We start from the raw sequence: 18,067 nt of genomic DNA on the forward strand, positions 1-18,067 counted from the left end.
CCAGCACACTTCTGTATGTTGTGAAAGGGTTACATGGTCGCTGCCCATATCATTGCATAGTGTAGAAAATACATGAGAGTTCAGGGGCCTTGCTTTAACAAAGTTAGCCATTTTCACTGTAGTGTCCAAAATGTATTTCAAGCTGTCAGGCATTCCTTTGGCAGCAAGAGCCTCTCGGTGGATGCTGCAGTGTACTCAAGTGGCGTCGGGTGCAACTGCTTGCACGCGCGTTACCACTCCACTATGTCTCCCTGTCATGGCTTTAGTGCCATCACTGGTTTGCAGTGGTTTGCAGAAGAGAATGTCTTCCTTTATTGACCAGGAGCTGTGCCAGGCCTGTTGACTCATCCAGCTGTAATGCATAGAAATGACTGGCTTGTATGCAAAGCAGTAATTGTTTCAAAACACCTCCTGCCATGTCACTGATGTGTCGTGAAACATTGTTGTTTGATGAAGATATTGTCTGTATAGTTTTTTGGGCCTTTTCCCCCAGCATTGTCCCAGCCATATCTGCGGCAGCAGGAAGAATGAAGTCCTCTACAATAGTATGGGGCTTGCCTGTCCTAGCCACTCGGTATCTCACCATATAAGACGCTTCCAGCCCCTCTTCTTAATGGTATCTGTTGATTTTATACATGTCTTACTACTCGAAAGACGTCTTAATTCTCGCTCAAAAAACTCCTGTGCCTTATTTTTTAAATTGGCATGTTTTGTTTCTAAATGTCTGTGCAAGAGTGAAGGTTTCATCAGGTTGTGAAATAGTATATTTGCGCCTCTTCGATGGTCCAACGTCCCTGTCTGTTGTTCGGTGCTTTCCCGGATAAGGGTGCAGTAGCTCTTCAGCTGCATCAGATTCACAACTGTCAGTGTCCATGCTAGCTGGGCTAACAACAACATGTAGAATTACTGATGCTAGCATTGGATGTGCTCGTGGAAGCAGAACAACTTGTGTTGTCAACAAGTGCAGGTACCAGTAGAGCTGTTATGTTTCTCTATGGATGCGGGCCTTACTTTTTAAAACTATTCATAAATGTTCGAGCAAATGCAATGAGCAGCAGCTACGTTTGGCTACATATGGACCTTTAGTGGAGTTCCCCAGAGAGAGTAACGGTTAATGTGATTGGATGTTCATTATTTGACTAGGCTACCTGTATTTGACTAGGCTACCTGTATTTGACTAGGCTACCTGTGTTTGACTAGGCTACCTGTATTTGACTAGGCTACCTGTATTTGACTAGGCTACCTGTGTTTGACTAGGCTACCTGTATTTGACATGTTATTGAGGATTTAATTTGATTTTGGCAGTGAAAGAAGGCTACTCAGGCGAGAAAAAAACCTCACCCAAATGTATAGCCCCGTTGGAAAATATAAATGGACTGTTTGAAAATGTGAAAAAAATGACATAAACATTTTTCTATATTTATATTTTAAATGTGAATCGCATTTTTCTATGGGGTACCCACGACGACATTTCGCGTGTACCCGTTTGCAAAACACACACACAAGCATGTTTTTCCAGTCCCACATATTAGTTGATTTTACATGTGTGCTTACAAGTGTGTCTGATTATATTTGTCAGTCTAGACATTATGATCCGTACTAAAGCTGCTTTGAGGTCAGAGGGCAAAGTGGAGAATGGACAAATCTCTAAAGCTAGACTCACAAGAACACAGAAATTCCATTCTCGTTAATGTTGCTACAGTAGCTACATGTTTTGTTTTTACATTGTTTGGATTGAAAATACTTTTCTAGGCAGAAAAAAACCTGTATCTTGGCTTAACTCAAGCAAAGCACAAGACATATCCTTACACCCACACTCACCCACACGTTCACTGACCTTGCCTGTGCCTTTGACTCCCTTCCAGATGCAGAAGTAAACAATAACCCAGGTGGCGATCAGACAGAGGACCATGTGAGAGCTGATGTCACCAGGCTCATCCAGACCACCAGAGAGACGGAGCACCTTACGCCTGACACACATACACACAGAGAGAGAGAGAGAGAGAGAGAGAGAGCGAGAGAGTGTAATGTTTACTGTTCATTTTTATTGTTTATTTCACTTTTTTATATTGTCTCCTTCACTTGCTTTGGCAATGTTAACATATGTTTCCCATGCCAATAAAGCCCTTTGAATTGAATTGAGAGAGAGAGGTCAGACAAAAAGAATAGACAACCAATAACCTATGGTTAGGTAGTCAGTCCTATGACCAACCCAACACAACAGACCACAGATCACTTACTCCCAGAACTCAATGACTGGTGAGCGCATGCCCTCTGGTTCCACGCAGCTGCCGTTGAAGAGGAGCAGAGTAGAGGATGAGAGGTTGAGCGGGGAGGATACCACCGACGAGAGGAGGGAGCTGGGGATAGACGGATCGGGGGTGGAGGAGAGGAGAGGCAGGGTGCTGCGGTTGTGGCAAGCCCGGCGGAAGTTTTCGGTGCAGTTGAGGGTGTTCCAGGGGTGCCCGCAGGTAGCCCAGGGTAACGGGTTGGTGAAGGAGTGAAGCAGGAAGTACAGGCCCCACACCAGGATCATGATGTAGTAGGTGTTACAGAAGAACACTATTACCATGGAGGCCAGGCCAAGACCTGTGGAGAGAGAGAGAGGGGGAATGAGAAGGAGTGGCAGATGAGGGGATGTACAGTGGAGAACATAAGGACAGACATTTAGAGGAAGGATATACAGTGCCTTGCAAAAGTATTCGGCCCCCTTGAACTTTGCGACCTTTTGCCACATTTCAGGCTTCAAACATAAAGATATAAAACTGTATTTTTTTGTGAAGAATCAAGTGGGACACAATCATGAAGTGGAACGACATTTATTGGATAATTCAAACTTTTTTAACAAATCAAAAACTGAAAAATTGGGCGTGCAAAATTATTCAGCCCCTTTACTTTCAGTGCAGCAAACTCTCTCCAGAAGTTCAGTGAGGATCTCTGAATGATCCAATGTTGACCTAAATGACTAATGATGATAAATACAATCCACCTGTGTGTAATCAAGTCTCCGTATAAATGCACCTGCACTGTGATAGTCTCAGAGGTCCGTTAAAAGCGCAGAGAGCATCATGAAGAACAAGGAACACACCAGGCAGGTCCGAGATACTGTTGTGAAGAAGTTTAAAGCCGGATTTGGATACAAAAAGATTTCCCAAGCTTTAAACATCCCAAGGAGCACTGTGCAAGCGATAATATTGAAATGGAAGAAGTATCAGACCACTGCAAATCTACCAAGACCTGGCCGTCTCTCTAAACTTTCAGCTCATACAAGGAGAAGACTGATCAGAGATGCAGCCAAGAGGCCCATGATCACTCTGGATGAACTGCAGAGATCTACAGCTGAGGTGGGAGACTCTGTCCATAGGACAACAATCAGTCGTATATTGCACAAATCTGTCCTTTATGGAAGAGTGGCAAGAAGAAAGACATTTCTTAAAGATATCCATAAAAAGTGTTGTTTAAAGTTTGCCACAAGCCACCTGGGAGACACACCAAACATGTGGAAGAAGGTGCTCTGGTCAGATTAAACCAAAATTGAACTTTTTGGCAACAATGCAAAACGTTATGTTTGGCGTAAAAGCAACACAGCTCATCACCCTGAACACAACATCCCCACTGTCAAACATGGTGGTGGCAGCATCATGGTTTGGGCCTGCTTTTCTTCAGCAGGGACAGGGAAGATGGTTCAAATTGATGGGAAGATGGATGGAGCCAAATACAGGACCATTCCGGGAGGGAAAGCTGATGGAGTCTGCAAAAGAACTGAGACTGGGACGGAGATTTGTCTTCCAACAAGACAATGACCCAAAACATAAAGCAAAATCTACAATGGAATGGTTCAAAAATAAACATATCCAGATGTTAGAATGGCCAAGTCAAAGTCCAGACCTGAATCCAATCGAGAATCTGTGGAAAGAACTGAAAACTGCTGTTCACAAATGCTCTCCATCCAACCTCACTGAGCTCGAGCTGTTTTGCAAGGAGGAATGGGAAAAAATTTCAGTCTCTCGATGTGCAAAACTGATAGAGACATACCCCAAGTGACTTACAGCTGTAATCGCAACAAAAGGTGGCGCTACAAAGTATTAACTTAAGGGGGCTGAATAATTTGGCACGCCCAATTTTTCAGTTATTGATTTGTTAAAAAAGTTTGAAATAACCAATAAATGTCGTTCCACTTCATGATTGTGTCCCACTTGTTGTTGATTCTTCACAAAAAATACAGTTTTATATCTTTATGTTTGAAGCCTGAAATGTGGCAAAAGGTCGCAAAGTTCAAGGGGGCCGAATACTTTCGCAAGGCACTGTAAGAGAAAGAAAAATGAACGGGTTAGAGAACAAAAAATCAAAAAACCTCACTCAGAAAAATGAATTCCATCACCATTAAACAACATCTATGAAGATCAGGTTCCAAAATTCTAATACTTTGTGTTTTGTGTGCCAGCACTACTAAGGTACGGGTATCTCTTTGTGGTACCTATGCCGCCTAGGGGAAGAGCTGTCAGGAAAATAGTTATCTTCACAAGAATTAAATAATGAAATAGATTTGAATTTTATGAAACGTTTACTTTACCAGGTGCTTATTTACAATAACAAGGGCTGTTGAGAATACACACTTTATAAGGTTTATTAGGTACACCCATCAGGTACTGGATCAGACCCCACTTTGACTCCAGAACAGCCTGAATTATTAGAGGAATGGAAATGTTGCTTAATTGGTTTCAAGGGACCTAACGTGTGCCAGGAAAACATTCCCCACACCATTACCCCACCTCCACCAGCCTGTACTGTTGACTCCAGGCAGGATGGGGCCATGGACTCATGCTGCTTATGCCAAATCCTTAACCTGCATGATGCAACAGGAACTGGGATTCGTTGGACCAGGTGATGTTTTTCTACTTCTCAACTGTCCAGTGTTGGTGATCACGTGCCCACTGGAGCTGCTTCTTGTTTTTAGCTGATAGGAGCAGAACCCGGTGTGGTCGTCTGCTGCAATAGTCCATGCGTGACAAGGACAAACACCACAGTTGTACTGCCCCATTATTTGCCGGTTTGTGGCCCACCTGTTAGCTTGCATGATTCTTGCCATTCTCCTTTGATTTCTCGTCAACAAGCTGTTTTCGCCCACAGGACTGCCACTGACTGGATGGTTTCTGTTAATCGCACCATTCTCTGTAAACCCTAGACACTGTCGTGCGTGAAAAGCCCAGGAGGCTGGATGTTTCTGAGATACTGGGACCAACGTGCACAGCACTGACAATCATACCACAGTGTTTCTGAGATACTGGGACCAACGTGCACAGCACTGACAATCATACCACAGTGTTTCTGAGATACTGGGACCAACGTGCACGGCACTGACAATCATACCACACTCAAAGTCGCTTAGATCACTTGTTTTGCCAATTCTAATGTCCAATCAAACAGTAACTGAATGTCTTGATGACCGTCTGCCTGCTTTATATAACAAGCCACGGCCACGTGACTCACTGTCTGTAGGAGCGAACCATTTTCGTGAACGGGGTGGTGTACCTAATAAACTGACCACCGAGTGTAGGTTGGAAGTTGATGACGATGCTATGATGTGACAGAGGAGCTGGGCTGCAAGTTACAACAGAAACAACATATTCACAACAGCTCTTATGTCAAAATTTCATCAATCAAGTTTTGTTTATTCTGACGGTTGTTTCAGTTACTTAATGCCAACAACTATGCCGAAATTGGTGGTTTGAACAACCAAATGCTAGCCTATATTATAGGGGGGCGAAAGAAAGGATGTGTGAGACAGAGGGGTTGCAGAATAAAACAAGACAAAACCTACCTCAGAAACATGTATTCACTCTTCATTAATGCATTTACATTACAGTACCTTTAAAGAGAGGGGCAATGTTCCATGCAGAGACCCCTCCTTGCTTCATGAACTGACCAAGAGCGATTTCCAGGAAGAACACGGGAATACCTCCGATGAACACAATAATCATGTAGGGGATCAGGAACACGCCTACAACACGTAACACACACATGTTAGCAACACAACTCCACACGCTACACAACACAGAGGCTATATTTCACAAACATACAACACAAACTCTATTATGTGACAAATCTATCAAATACAGTCCTAGTACATGCTTGTATAACTAGTGTTCAACTTGTTGTGGACAGATAAAAGTATCTCTATAACAGACATGATTATATCATTTATATTTCTACATGCTCATGGGAGAGAGAGAGAGAGGGAGAGAGAGAGAGAGAGAGAGAGAGAGAGAGAGAGAGAGAGAGATATATCGCAAGCTGAAGAACTAGAGCTGGCAATTAGGCTAAAACTTATCTAGCAAAATGTTATTGTAGTGCAGTGACAAGGGAAGAGAGAAGGAAGGACAGATTAAGTGAGTGAGAAAAAGAGAGAGAGCAGGAGGAGGAGTGGAGGGTAGACAAGGCCATAGATAAGGAGGAGGTGTATTGAGAGGGAGATAACCATATTGTTTCATTCATTTAGTGTTTGGACATGAGTGGCTGGCATTGTCCTTTGAACAGAGAGAACGATAGAAAGTAGGAAGGAGAGAGAATGAAAGAGAATGAGAAAGAGACCGTTAGTAAAAGTACACTAGGAGGGATTCTTGCTTGTATGTATTATGTCAAATATAACCATCCTATATGTCCCTTTTACAGTACAACTGACTCAAAAGCTTGAGGTCAAATGAAACGCATACATACACTACATGACCAAAAGTATGTAGACACCTGCTCGCAGAATATCTCATTCTAAAATCATGGGCATTAATATGGGGTTGGTCCCCACTTTTACAAGCAGGCTAAGGTATGTGGACACCTGCTTGTTGAACATCTCATTCTAAAATCATGGGCATTAATATGGAGTTGGTCCCCCCTTTGCTAATATAACAGCCTCCACTCTCCTGGGAAGGCTTTCCACTAGATGTTGGAACATTACTGCTATAACAGCCTCCACTCTTCTGGGAAGGCTTTCCACTAGATGTTGGAACATTGCTGCTATAACAGCCTCCACTCTTCTGGGAAGGCTTTCCATTAGATGTTGGAACATTACTGCTATAACAGCCTCCACTCTTCTGGGAAGGCTTTCCATTAGATGTTGGAACATTACTGCTATAACAGCCTCCACTCTTCTGGGAAGGCTTTCCACTAGATGTTGGAACATTGCTGCTATAACAGCCTCCACTCTTCTGGGAAGGCTTTCCATTAGATGTTGGAACATTGCTGCTATAACAGCCTCCACTCTTCTGGGAAGGCTTTCCACTAGATGTTGGAACATTGCTGCTATAACAGCCTCCACTCTTCTGGGAAGGCTTTCCATTAGATGTTGGAACATTGCTGCTATAACAGCCTCCACTCTTCTGGGAAGGCTTTCCACTAGATGTTGGAACATTGCTGCTATAACAGCCTCCACTCTTCTGGGAAGGCTTTCCACTAGATGTTGGAACATTGCTGTAGGGACTTGCTTCCATTCAGCCACAAGAGCATTAGTGAGGTCGGGCACTGATGTTGAGTGATTAGGCCTGGCTCGCAGTCGGCGTTCCAATTCATCCCAAAAGTGTTCGATAGGGGGCTCTGTGCAGGTCAGGGCTCTGTGCAGGCCAGGGCTCTGTACAGGCCAGGGCTCTGTGCAGGCCAGGGCTCTGTGCAGGTCAGGGCTCTGTGCAGGCCAGTCAAGTTCATCTACACCGATCTCGACAAACCATTTCTGTATGAATCTCGCTTTGTGCACGGAGGCATTGTCGTGCTGAAATAGGAAAGGGCCCTCCCCAAACTGTTACCACAAAGTTGCAAGCACAGAATCGTCTAGAATGTTATTGTATGCTGTAGTGTTACGATTTCCTTCACTGGAACTAAGGGGCCTGAACCATGAAAAACAGCCCCAGACCATTATTCCTCCTCCACCAAAATGTACAGTTGGCACTAGAGGTCGACCGATTAATCGGAATGGCATTTCAAGTTTTCAGAACAATCGGTAATCGGCATTTTTGGACACCTATCATGGCCGATTACATTGTACTCCACGAGGAGACTGTGTGGCAGGCTGACTACCTGTTATGCGAGTGCAGCAAGGAGCCAAGATAAGTTGCTAGCTAGCATTAAACATATCTTATAAAAAACAATCCATCTTAACATAATCACTAGTTAACTACACATGGTTGATGATATTACTAGTTTATCTAGCTTGTCCTGCATTGCATATAATCAATGCGGTGCCTGTTAATTTATCATTGAATCACAGCCTACTTCGCCAAATGGGTGATTTAACAAGCGCTTTCATGAAAAAAACACTATCGTTGCACCAATGTGTACCTAACCATAAACATCAATGCCTTTCTTAAAAAAAATACACAAGTATATATTTTTTAAACCTGCATATTTACTTAATATTGCCTGCTAACATTCATTTATTTTAACTTGGGAAATTGTGTCACTTCTCTTGCGTTCTGTGCAACAGAGTCAAAGGCTGACCACACCACTCGCGTTGCAAAATACATATTGAAATCTATGTTATTCAATTATTCCACCCACGTGCGCGTCAACGAGCATCTTGACTAAAATAGAAGTCATTTTTTATTTCTGATGAAGATCGCGCTGCAAGTCCTGCCACTCCCATCTCCTCATTGGTTTATAGAAGCAGGTACCCACGTGCCATCTCCTCATTGGTTTATAGAAGCAGGTACCCACGTGCCATCTCCTCATTGGTTATAGAAGCAGGTACCCACGTGCCATCTCCTCATTGGTTATACCCACATGGGTGATTGAAAGACGAACTGTGTTGCCGGTCGGTGTAGTAATACTATGAAAGTTTAGATGCCAATCACCATATAAGTTCAAAGATGAAAAAGCCTGGAAGGAGGAAAGATGACTAGAAACGATTCAGTTGACCGTTTTATGTGTGGATTAATTGTCGGAGTAGAGGACCTTGTGCATTTCAGGAAAAATAACAACTCAAATGTTTATTTTCCAGATCAAATTAGCTAGCAACAGCAAGCTAACTAAATAGGACAAATTAGCTAGCAAGTGCAAGCTAACGAGCAAAATTGCCATAAATGTCTAATGCTTTTCGACCTGTTCCCAAATTAATGTAATTGGTTCAGAGTTTGTTTTGATATTTTAACCTGCGTGTCGTGATCGCGTTTGGTGTAGGGGGACAAAATACAGTTATGCACGATGGCGCATGCGCGCAGCCGGTTTGGGTTCCGTGTCAGGGTATATGCAGCAGTTTGGGCCGCCTGGCTCGTTGCGAACTGTCTGAAGACCATTTCTTCCAAAAAAAGACAGCCAACTTCACCAAACGGGGGATGATTTAACAAAAGTGCATTTGTGAAAAAAGCACAATCGTTGCACGAATGGACCTAACCATAAAAATCAAATCCTTTCTTAAAATCAATACACAGAAGTATATATTTTTTAAACCTGCCTATTTAGTTAAAATAAATTAATGTTAGCAGGCAATATCAACTAGGGAAATTGTGTCACTTCTCTTGCGTTCATTGCACGCAGATTCAGGGTATATGCAACAGTATGGGCCACCTGGCTCACTTGTTGGAAAGGCGTTATCCTATTTCAGTGACACGTTGAAAGTCACTGAGCTCATCAGTAAGGCCATTCTACTGCCAATGTTTTGTCTATGGAGATTGTATGGCTGTGTGCTCGATTTAATATACCTTTCAGCAACAGGTGTGTCTGAAATAGCCAAATCCACTCATTTGAATGGGTGTCTACATACTTTTGTAAATGCAATGTATTTTAGATGGGATACTTTTATCTGAGATAATTGGATTTGGCAAACACATCAAGCAGAAATAGATAATCAAATAAAACAGATCCGAGCTAACAACAACAAAGGGAAAGGTCAACAGCTACATCGTCAATCCATTTGCTTTTAATTTGATGCGCTTATTTTTACTGCCACTGTATTCTGCAGCTTCCTAACATGCCTTAGCAACAAAACATCTCTAAAACTGGAAGTACATAGAAAAAAACTAACAGAACATTCACCCAAACCCCCCACCCCAGACATATTGGTATGTCCGGTATGATGAAACTATATACAGAGGACCATACCAACACTTAGAAGGAAGGGGGTAAACAGATGGGGCAGAGTCACATGAGAATGACGCAGGGAGGAGACTGCCTGTTCAGATGTGGAGGAAAAAAAGAGAGGTAACATAACAGGAGAATGTAAGAAGGAAAGGTGGACCAGAAAGGTGGACCAGAAAGGTGATAAAGAAGAAGAGGAAATAGGAATCTGAGACATGAAAATACAATGACCTCATCTGGTGATAGTGACTTTCTTATTCTCTCCCTCTCCCTCATTCCCTCAGTCTCATTCACTGAGATCAGACAGCCGAAGCCATATAAGGAAGAGTTCAGAGAGAGAGAGAGGGGGGGGAGTGGGATAAGGAGAGAACGAGAGTGAGAGAGAGTAGGAATACTGAATGGATTAAAAAGACGATTGGAAAGACAAAAAAGAAAGAAAGAAAAATAATAATGATTTTCCCTAAGCCACTATTGTATTAGACTCTCCATCATTTCACACATTAACTTATCTCAAAGTATAGACTAGACTACCCAAATATAGGACAGGGTTCAATATAAAAACAACAATCTCTTTCAAATGAATTTCCTCTATCTGTCCTCCACTTTAATCAGTCAGATATCCGTCGGTGGGTGTTTGAGTAAAGAGAACAGGTCTGAGAGCCTGTGAGTGCCCAGTACTCAGTCTTATCTGATGTCGATGTTGTGTTACGAGACGTCCCCTGGCCTGGGTTGGTCAAGGACACCAAACGTGGCGTCGCAGTGGCACTGCTGACACAGAGGGAAGGACGGGCACAGGACGCTTATTGTGTGACATGCATCCATATTTTCCTTACTATCAGGGGAGGAGAGGAGAAAGCACCTTTGTGTTCAGGGCAGGAGCACAGGGGGGGGGGGGGGGGGGGGGGGCGGGGGGGGTCACTGTGTGAGACAGGCCATTGTTAAATTATATGAGAAGGTGGGTATCAGAGTCACGGGTCACAAGAAGGAGGGAGAGAGAGAGAGAGAGAGAGAGAGAGAGAGAGAGAGAAAGAGAGAGAGAGAGAGAGAGAGAAAGAGAGAGAGAGAGAGAGAGAAAGAGAGAGAGAGAGAGAGAGAGAGAGAAAGAAAGAGAGAGAGGAGAGAAAAACACACTCACTTTTATTAAACATCTCATAAAAGTAGGAGGGACAGAGAGATAAGAAATAAAGAGCAAAGGTGGAAAGGACAGGTTACCGTAGCGAGAAAATTAGAAAAAGAAAGGAGGGGAGTGTGCTCAAGTGTCACCATATGAGGGGCATGGCTACTACAGCTACGTGCGTACACTCATGCAAGCCCTGCTTGGTCTCCCTCCATCTCTTCCCTCCTCCCTGCCTCTCTCGTTCCTTCCCCTTTCTCTTTACTTAAAACTGCCTTTCCATCATATCAGTCCAACTGCCTGTTTTGCATATTACATCATAGGTGTGCCATAAAATAGGAGTTTGTGACTGTGTCAGTGTGTCTATGTCAGTGTGGCTGTGTCAGTGTGACTGTGTCAGTGTGGCTGTGTTTGTGTGGCTGTGTCAGTGTGACTGTGTCAGTATGGGTGTGTCAGTGTGTCTGTGTCAGTATGGCTGTGTCAGTGTGTCTGTGTCAGTGTGTCTGTGTCAGTATGGGTGTGTCAGTGTGACTGTGTCAGTATGGGTGTGTCAGTGTGTCTGTGTCAGTATGGGTGTGTCAGTGTGTCTGTGTCAATACGGGTGTGTCAGTATGGGTGTGTCAGTGTGTCTGTGTCAGTATGGGTGTGTCAGTGTGTCTGTGTCAGTGTGTCTGTGTCAGTGTGTCTGTGTCAGTATGGGTGTGTCAGTGTGACTGTGTCAGTGTGTCTGTGTCAGTGTGTCTGTGTCAGTGTGTCTGTGTCAGTGTGTCTGTGTCAGTGTGACTGTGTCAGTGTGTCTGTGTCAATGTGTCTGTGTCAGTGTGACTGTGTCAGTGTGACTGTGTCAGTATGGGTGTGTCAGTGTGTCTGTGTCAGTATGGGTGTGTCAGTGTGTCTGTGTCAGTACGGGTGTGTCAGTATGGGTGTGTCAGTGTGTCTGTGTCAGTATGGGTGTGTCAGTGTGTCTATGTCAGTGTGTCTGTGTCAGTGTGTCTGTGTCAGTATGGGTGTGTCAGTGTGACTGTGTCAGTGTGTCTGTGTCAGTGTGACTATGTCAGTGTGTCTGTGTCAGTGTGTCTGTGTCAGTGTGTCTGTGTCAGTGTGACTGTGTCAGTGTGTCTGTGTCAGTGTGTCTGTGTCAGTGTGACTGTGTCAGTGTGTCAGTGTGACTATGTCAGTGTGATTGTTTCAGTGTGTCTGTGTCAGTTTCAGTGTGTCTGTGTCAGTATGGGTGTGTCAGTGTGACTGTGTCAGTATGGGTGTGTCAGTGTGACTGTGTCAGTGTGTCTGTGTCAGTGTGGCTGTGTGTCTGTGTCAGTATGGGTGTGTCAGTGTCAGTATGGGTGTGTGTCTGTGTCAGTATGGGTGTGTCAGTGTGTCTGTGTCAGTATGGGTGTGTCAGTGTGTCAGTGTGACTGTGTCAGTATGGGTGTGTCAGTGTGACTGTGTCAGTATGGGTGTGTCAGTGTGTCTGTGTCAGTATGGGTGTGTCAGTGTGTCTGTGTCAGTATGGGTGTGTCAGTGTGTCAGTGTGACTGTGTCAGTATGGGTGTGTCAGTGTGACTGTGTCAGTATGGGTGTGTCAGTGTGACTGTGTCAGTATGGGTGTGTCAGTGTGTCTGTGTCAGTATGGGTGTGTCAGTGTGTCAGTGTGACTGTGTCAGTATGGGTGTGTCAGTGTGACTGTGTCAGTATGGGTGTGTCAGTGTGTCTGTGTCAGTATGGGTGTGTCAGTGTGTCTGTGTCAGTATGGGTGTGTCAGTGTGACTGTGTCAGTATGGGTGTCTCAGTGTGTCTGTGTCAGTGTGACTGTGTCAGTATGGGTGTGTCAGTGTGACTGTGTCAGTATGGGTGTGTCAGTGTGTCTGTGTCAGTATGGGTGTGTCAGTGTGACTGTGTCAGTATGGGTGTGTCAGTGTGACTGTGTCAGTATGGGTGTGTCAGTGTGACTGTGTCAGTGTCTCTGTGTCTGTGTCAGTGTGTCTGCGTCAGTGTGTCTGTGTCAGTGTGTCTGTGTCAGTATGGGTGTGTCTGTGTCAGTATGGGTGTGTCAGTATGGGTGTGTGAGTATGGGTGTGTCAGTATGGGTGTGTCAGTATGGGTGTGTCAGTGTGGCTGTGTCAGTATGGGTGTGTCAGTGTGGCTGTGTCAGTGTGTCTGTGTCAGTGTGTCTGTGTCAGTGTGACTGTGTCAGTGTGTCTGTGTCAGAGTGATTGTGTCAGTGTGTCTGTGTCAGTATGGGTGTGTCAGTGTCAGTATGGGTGTGTCAGTGTGACTGTGTCAGTATGGGTGTGTCAGTGCGACTGTGTCAGTGTGTCTGTGTCAGTGTGGCTGTGTGTCTGTGTCAGTATGGGTGTGTGTCTGTGTCAGTGTGTCTGTGTCAGTGTGGCTGTGTCAGTGTGGCTGTGTGTCTGCGTCAGTGTGTCTGTGTCAGTGTGGCTGTGTGTCTGTGTCAGTATGGGTGTGTCAGTGTGACTGTGTCAGTATGGGTGTGTCAGTGTGACTGTGTCAGTGTGTCTGTGTCAGTGTGTCTGCTTCAGTGTGGCTGTGTCAGTGTGGCTGTGTGTCTGCGTCAATGTGTCTGTGTCAGTGTGTCTGTGTCAGTGTGTCTGCATCAGTGTGGCTGTGTCAGTGTGTCTGTGTCAGTATGGGTGTGTCTGTGTCATTATGGGTGTGTCAGTATGGGTGTGTCAGTGTGTCTGTGTCAGTATGGGTGTGTCAGTATGGGTGTGTCAGTGTGTCTGTGTCAGTATGGGTGTGTCAGTGTGGCTGTGTCAGTGTGTCTGTGTCAGTATGAGTGTGTCAGTGTGGCTGTGTCAGTGTCAGTATGGGTGTGTCAGTATGGCTGTGTGCATATGCTGAGTGCAAGTATGTTGAAATGTGTTTAATTAAGTCTGAGTATGTACAGTATGTGTGTGCTGTCCACATGCTGAAGATGTGTGTGAGTATTGTGTGTGTGTGTGTGTGTGTGTATATACATTGTGTGTGTGTGAGCTCACCTCCACCGTTCTTGTAGCAGAGGTAAGGGAAGCGCCACACGTTGCCCAGCCCCACAGCGAAGCCCACACAGGACATGATGAAGTCCATCTGTCTGGTCCAGGTCTCTCTCTCCACATACGGTACTGCTGTAGCCTGGACCTGAGGCTGTGTTTGGGTCTGTCCTCCCCCTCCCTCACACCCCCCTGCCCCCACCCCAACCCCAGGCACAGGGACTAGGGGGCGAGCCACACCACCCTCCTCCTCAGATGGAATCCCTGCTTCCATCTGGGAGAGCCGCACATCACCTGGGAGAGAGAGAGGGGGGGGTGGTATGGAGGAAGAGTGGAGAGAGGGAGTGAGAGAGAAAGAGAGAGGGGGGGGGGGGGTGGTATGGAGGAAGAGTGGAGAGAGGGAGTGAGAGAGAAAGAGAGGGGGGGTGGTATGGAGGAAGAGTGGAGAGAGGGAGTGAGAGAGAAAGAGAGGGGGGGTGGTATGGAGGAAGAGTGGAGAGAGGGAGTGAGAGAGAAAGAGAGGGGGGGTGGTATGGAGGAAGAGTGGAGAGAGGGAGTGAGAGAGAAAGAGAGGGGGGGTGGTATGGAGGAAGAGTGGAGAGAGGGAGTGAGAGAGAAAGAGGAGGGGGGGGTGGTATGGAGGAAGAGTGGAGAGAGGGAGTGAGAGAGAAAGAGAGGGGGGGTGGTATGGAGGAAGAGTGGAGAGAGGGAGTGAGAGAGAAAGAGAGGGGGGGGGGGGTATGGAGGAAGAGTGGAGAGAGGGAGTGAGAGAGAAAGAGAGGGGGGTGGTATGGAGGAAGAGTGGAGAGAGGGAGTGAGAGAGAAAGAGAGGGGGGGTGGTATGGAGGAAGAGTGGAGAGAAGGAGTGAAGAGAGAAAGAGAGGGGGGGTGGTATGGAGGAAGAGTGAGAGGAGAAAAGAGAGGGGGGGGTGGTATGGAGGAAGAGTGGAGAGAGGGAAGTGAGAGAGAAAGAGAGGGGGGGTGGTATGGATGGCAGATGGAGGAGGGAAGAGTGGACGAGAGGAGTGAGAGAGAAGAGAAAGAGAGGGGGGGTGGGTATGGAGGAAGAGTGGAGAGAGGGAGTGGAAGAGAGAAAGAGAGGGGGGGGGTGGTATGGAGGAAGAGTGGAGAGAGGGAGTGAGAGAGAAAGAGAGGGGGGGGGGGGTATGGAGGAAAGAGTGGAGAGAGGGAGTGAGAGAGAAAGAGAGGGGGGGGGGGTATGGAGGAAGAGTGGAGAGAGGGAGTGAGAGAGAGAAGAGAGGGGGGGTGGTATGGAGGAAGAGTGGAGAGAGGGAGTGAGAGAGAAAGAGAGGGGGGTGGTTATGGAGGAGAGTGGGAGAGAGGGATGAGAGAGAAGAGAGGGGGGTGGGTGGTATGGAGGAGAGTGGAGAGAGGGGAGTGAGAGAGAAGAGAGGGGGCGGGGGGGGTACTGGAGGAAGATGGAGAGAGGGAGTGGAGAGAGCAAAAAGAGGGGGGGGTGGTATGGGAGGAAGAGTGGAGAGAGGCGATGTGAGAGTAGAAAAGAGGAGGGGGGGTGGTATGGAGGGAAGAGGTGGAAGAGGGAGGGAGTGAGAGAGAAAGAGAGGAGGGGGGGGTAATTGGAGGAAGACGTGCGAAGGGAGGGAGTGGAGAGAGAAAGAGGGAGGGGTAGGGGGGGTGGTATGGAGGAAGAGTGGAGAGAGGGAGTGGAGAGAAAGAGAGGGGGGGGGGGTATGGAGGAAGAGGGGAGAGAGGGAGAGAGAGAGAAAGAGAGGGGGGGGGTGGTATGGAGGAAGAGTGGAGAGAGGGAGGAGAGAAAGAGAGGGGGTGGGGGTGGTATGGAGGAAGAGTGGAGAGAGGGAGTGAGAGAGAAGAGAGGGGGGGGTGGTATTGAGGAAGATTGGATAGAGGGAGTGAGAGAGAAGAGAGGGGGGGGGGGGGTGGTCTGGCGGAATAGTGAGAGAGGTGGAGTGAGAGAAAGAGATGGGGGGGGGTTATGGAGAAGAGTGGAGAGAGGGAGTGAGAGAGAAAAAGAAGGGGGGGGGGGTTGGAGGAATGAGTGGAGAGAGGGAGTTGAGAGAAAAAGCGAAGGGGGGGGGGGTATGGAGGAAGAGTGGAGAGATGGGATGTTGAGAGAGAAGAAAGATCAGGGGGGGGGGGGGGGTGAGTTATGGAGGTAGAGTTGGAGAGGCTGGGGATGAGAGAGAGAGGGGGGGTGGTATGGAGGAAGAGTGGAGAGAGGGAGTGAGAGAAAGAGAGGGGTTAAAAGCTATTTGCTTGCCTTGTAAATCAACCAAGCTTTTACAGCCACATAAACATAAAGGTCCACCAATCAACAAAATGTACAAAATCAATCATAGGAGTCACAAACTCGCAAAGCTGCAGTGACTCACAGTGAATGCCAAAAAGCCCCCCCTCCCCACATCATTAAGATGGAGTGACTATAAGCATGGTGGAAACATGTAGTTATATGTATGGTAGGCTGTGTCTACTGTCTCTATATTTCTAATAGAGCTGAGTGACAACTAAGAACATTGTCAGTCCTATTACACAACAATATGAAATATTTATTAAATCCTCTCTAAGCCTATGACCTCCAGACAGTGCAGTTCTTCAGTCAGCAGTCTAAGCTCAGGCCTACATTTACCACATGCTGTAAAAGAGGGAAGTACTCCTACTGTAATGTATACTCTTAGAAAAAAGGGTTCGAAAAGGGTTCTGTGTCTGTCCCCATAGGAGAACCCTTTTTGGTTGCAGGTAGAACCCTTTTTGGTTGCAGGTAGAACTCTTTTGAGGAACCAAAAGGGGTTCATCAAAGGGTTATCCTATGGGGACAAACGCAGAACCCTTTTTTCTAAGATTGTAGGGTAGGAAATGCAATTGCCTTTAATGGTCCAGATGCCTTTCTTGCATCCTCTCTCCTTGTTTATTTTTCCCTCCTTCTCAATTCGAATCAATGAGCTATTGACAAGTCAGCATACCTTACAATTAATGCTCCCCGTCTCTCTCCTACCCTCTCTCTACCTCTTCCCAGTTCCCAAAAAGTGATTTTTTGTGCTGGGGTACGACAAGTCTCACAACTGACTACAACAACGAGGTGTCCGTCTCACCACTGACTACGACAACACTTTAATTGACTTTCTCTCTGTCTTTCTCTTTCTCCCTCTCAAACAAACCGATTCTTCTGACAGTTCATTAATGTGCGCCTTCTATGATATCGATGTCAGCCGCTCTGATCCGGATGCACATTAGGAAAGCAGTTTTTTCCAGATCAGAGCAGTTAGGGGGAGTGTGTGAGCAGGAGAGGGAGGGCAGGAGAGAGAGAAAGAACCTGATGCTAATAGAATAGAATATGCTTGGATATCTGCTTTCATAGACATAGCAAGTCTGGCATGAGAGGTGGGTTGATTTGCTATAATCCTTAGTAGGCCTAGTCACTGGAGCATACTCAACCCATCAGACAGTGACTGACGGCTCTGACAGAAAGCTAGCCTGCCCTACACAATGTAGGTCTGTGTGATCGATGTAGTGTGATTAAGGTGGAGAAGTTTGAATGGATCTTGAACCAGCGAGCAAAACTGCTAACAGAGGTCCAGATCGCTTGGCAATGTTGTAGAACACTAACATACAGGGAGGATACACTTGGTTCCTGTCTAACCAGGAATCTAAACTTTAGCCTTGGCATTAGTAAGGTGTCACTGAGACCCCAACGAACACAACCACAGATTATTGGAGCATAGTACAGCTTCTGGGCTGCAACAATAATCTCATGTGAGAACAGGATTGTGACCTGCCTTTTGGAGTTTTCAACAGGTGCACACTACAGTATAGTGCATTAAATCAAGAGGACTTGACGATCATGCTGCATCACATATTAGTGAGGGATGTGTCGCTAATTTGCTATAACCTTACCTGGATAGCCTAA

The 18,067-nt window shown here is 46.1% G+C and overlaps 1 protein-coding gene across 1 annotated transcript in view; it reads right to left on the bottom strand.

Moving 5' to 3' along the window:
- Positions 1-18,067, bottom strand: part of LOC109880037 (sodium- and chloride-dependent creatine transporter 1) — a 44,493-nt gene that overhangs the window by 25,384 nt on the left and 1,042 nt on the right. Inside the window, exons 2-5 of the mRNA XM_031803489.1 lie at positions 14,173-14,457; positions 5,870-6,001; positions 2,241-2,589; positions 1,838-1,970 (exon numbers count right to left, since the gene is read on the bottom strand). Of these exons, the coding sequence (XP_031659349.1) occupies positions 1,838-1,970; positions 2,241-2,589; positions 5,870-6,001; positions 14,173-14,457 (899 nt within the window). The remainder of the gene's footprint in view (positions 1-1,837; positions 1,971-2,240; positions 2,590-5,869; positions 6,002-14,172; positions 14,458-18,067) is intronic.

This window comes from Oncorhynchus kisutch, linkage group LG24, assembly GCF_002021735.2.
Source record: "Oncorhynchus kisutch isolate 150728-3 linkage group LG24, Okis_V2, whole genome shotgun sequence".
In the NCBI taxonomy this organism is placed as follows: Eukaryota; Metazoa; Chordata; class Actinopteri; order Salmoniformes; family Salmonidae; genus Oncorhynchus; species Oncorhynchus kisutch.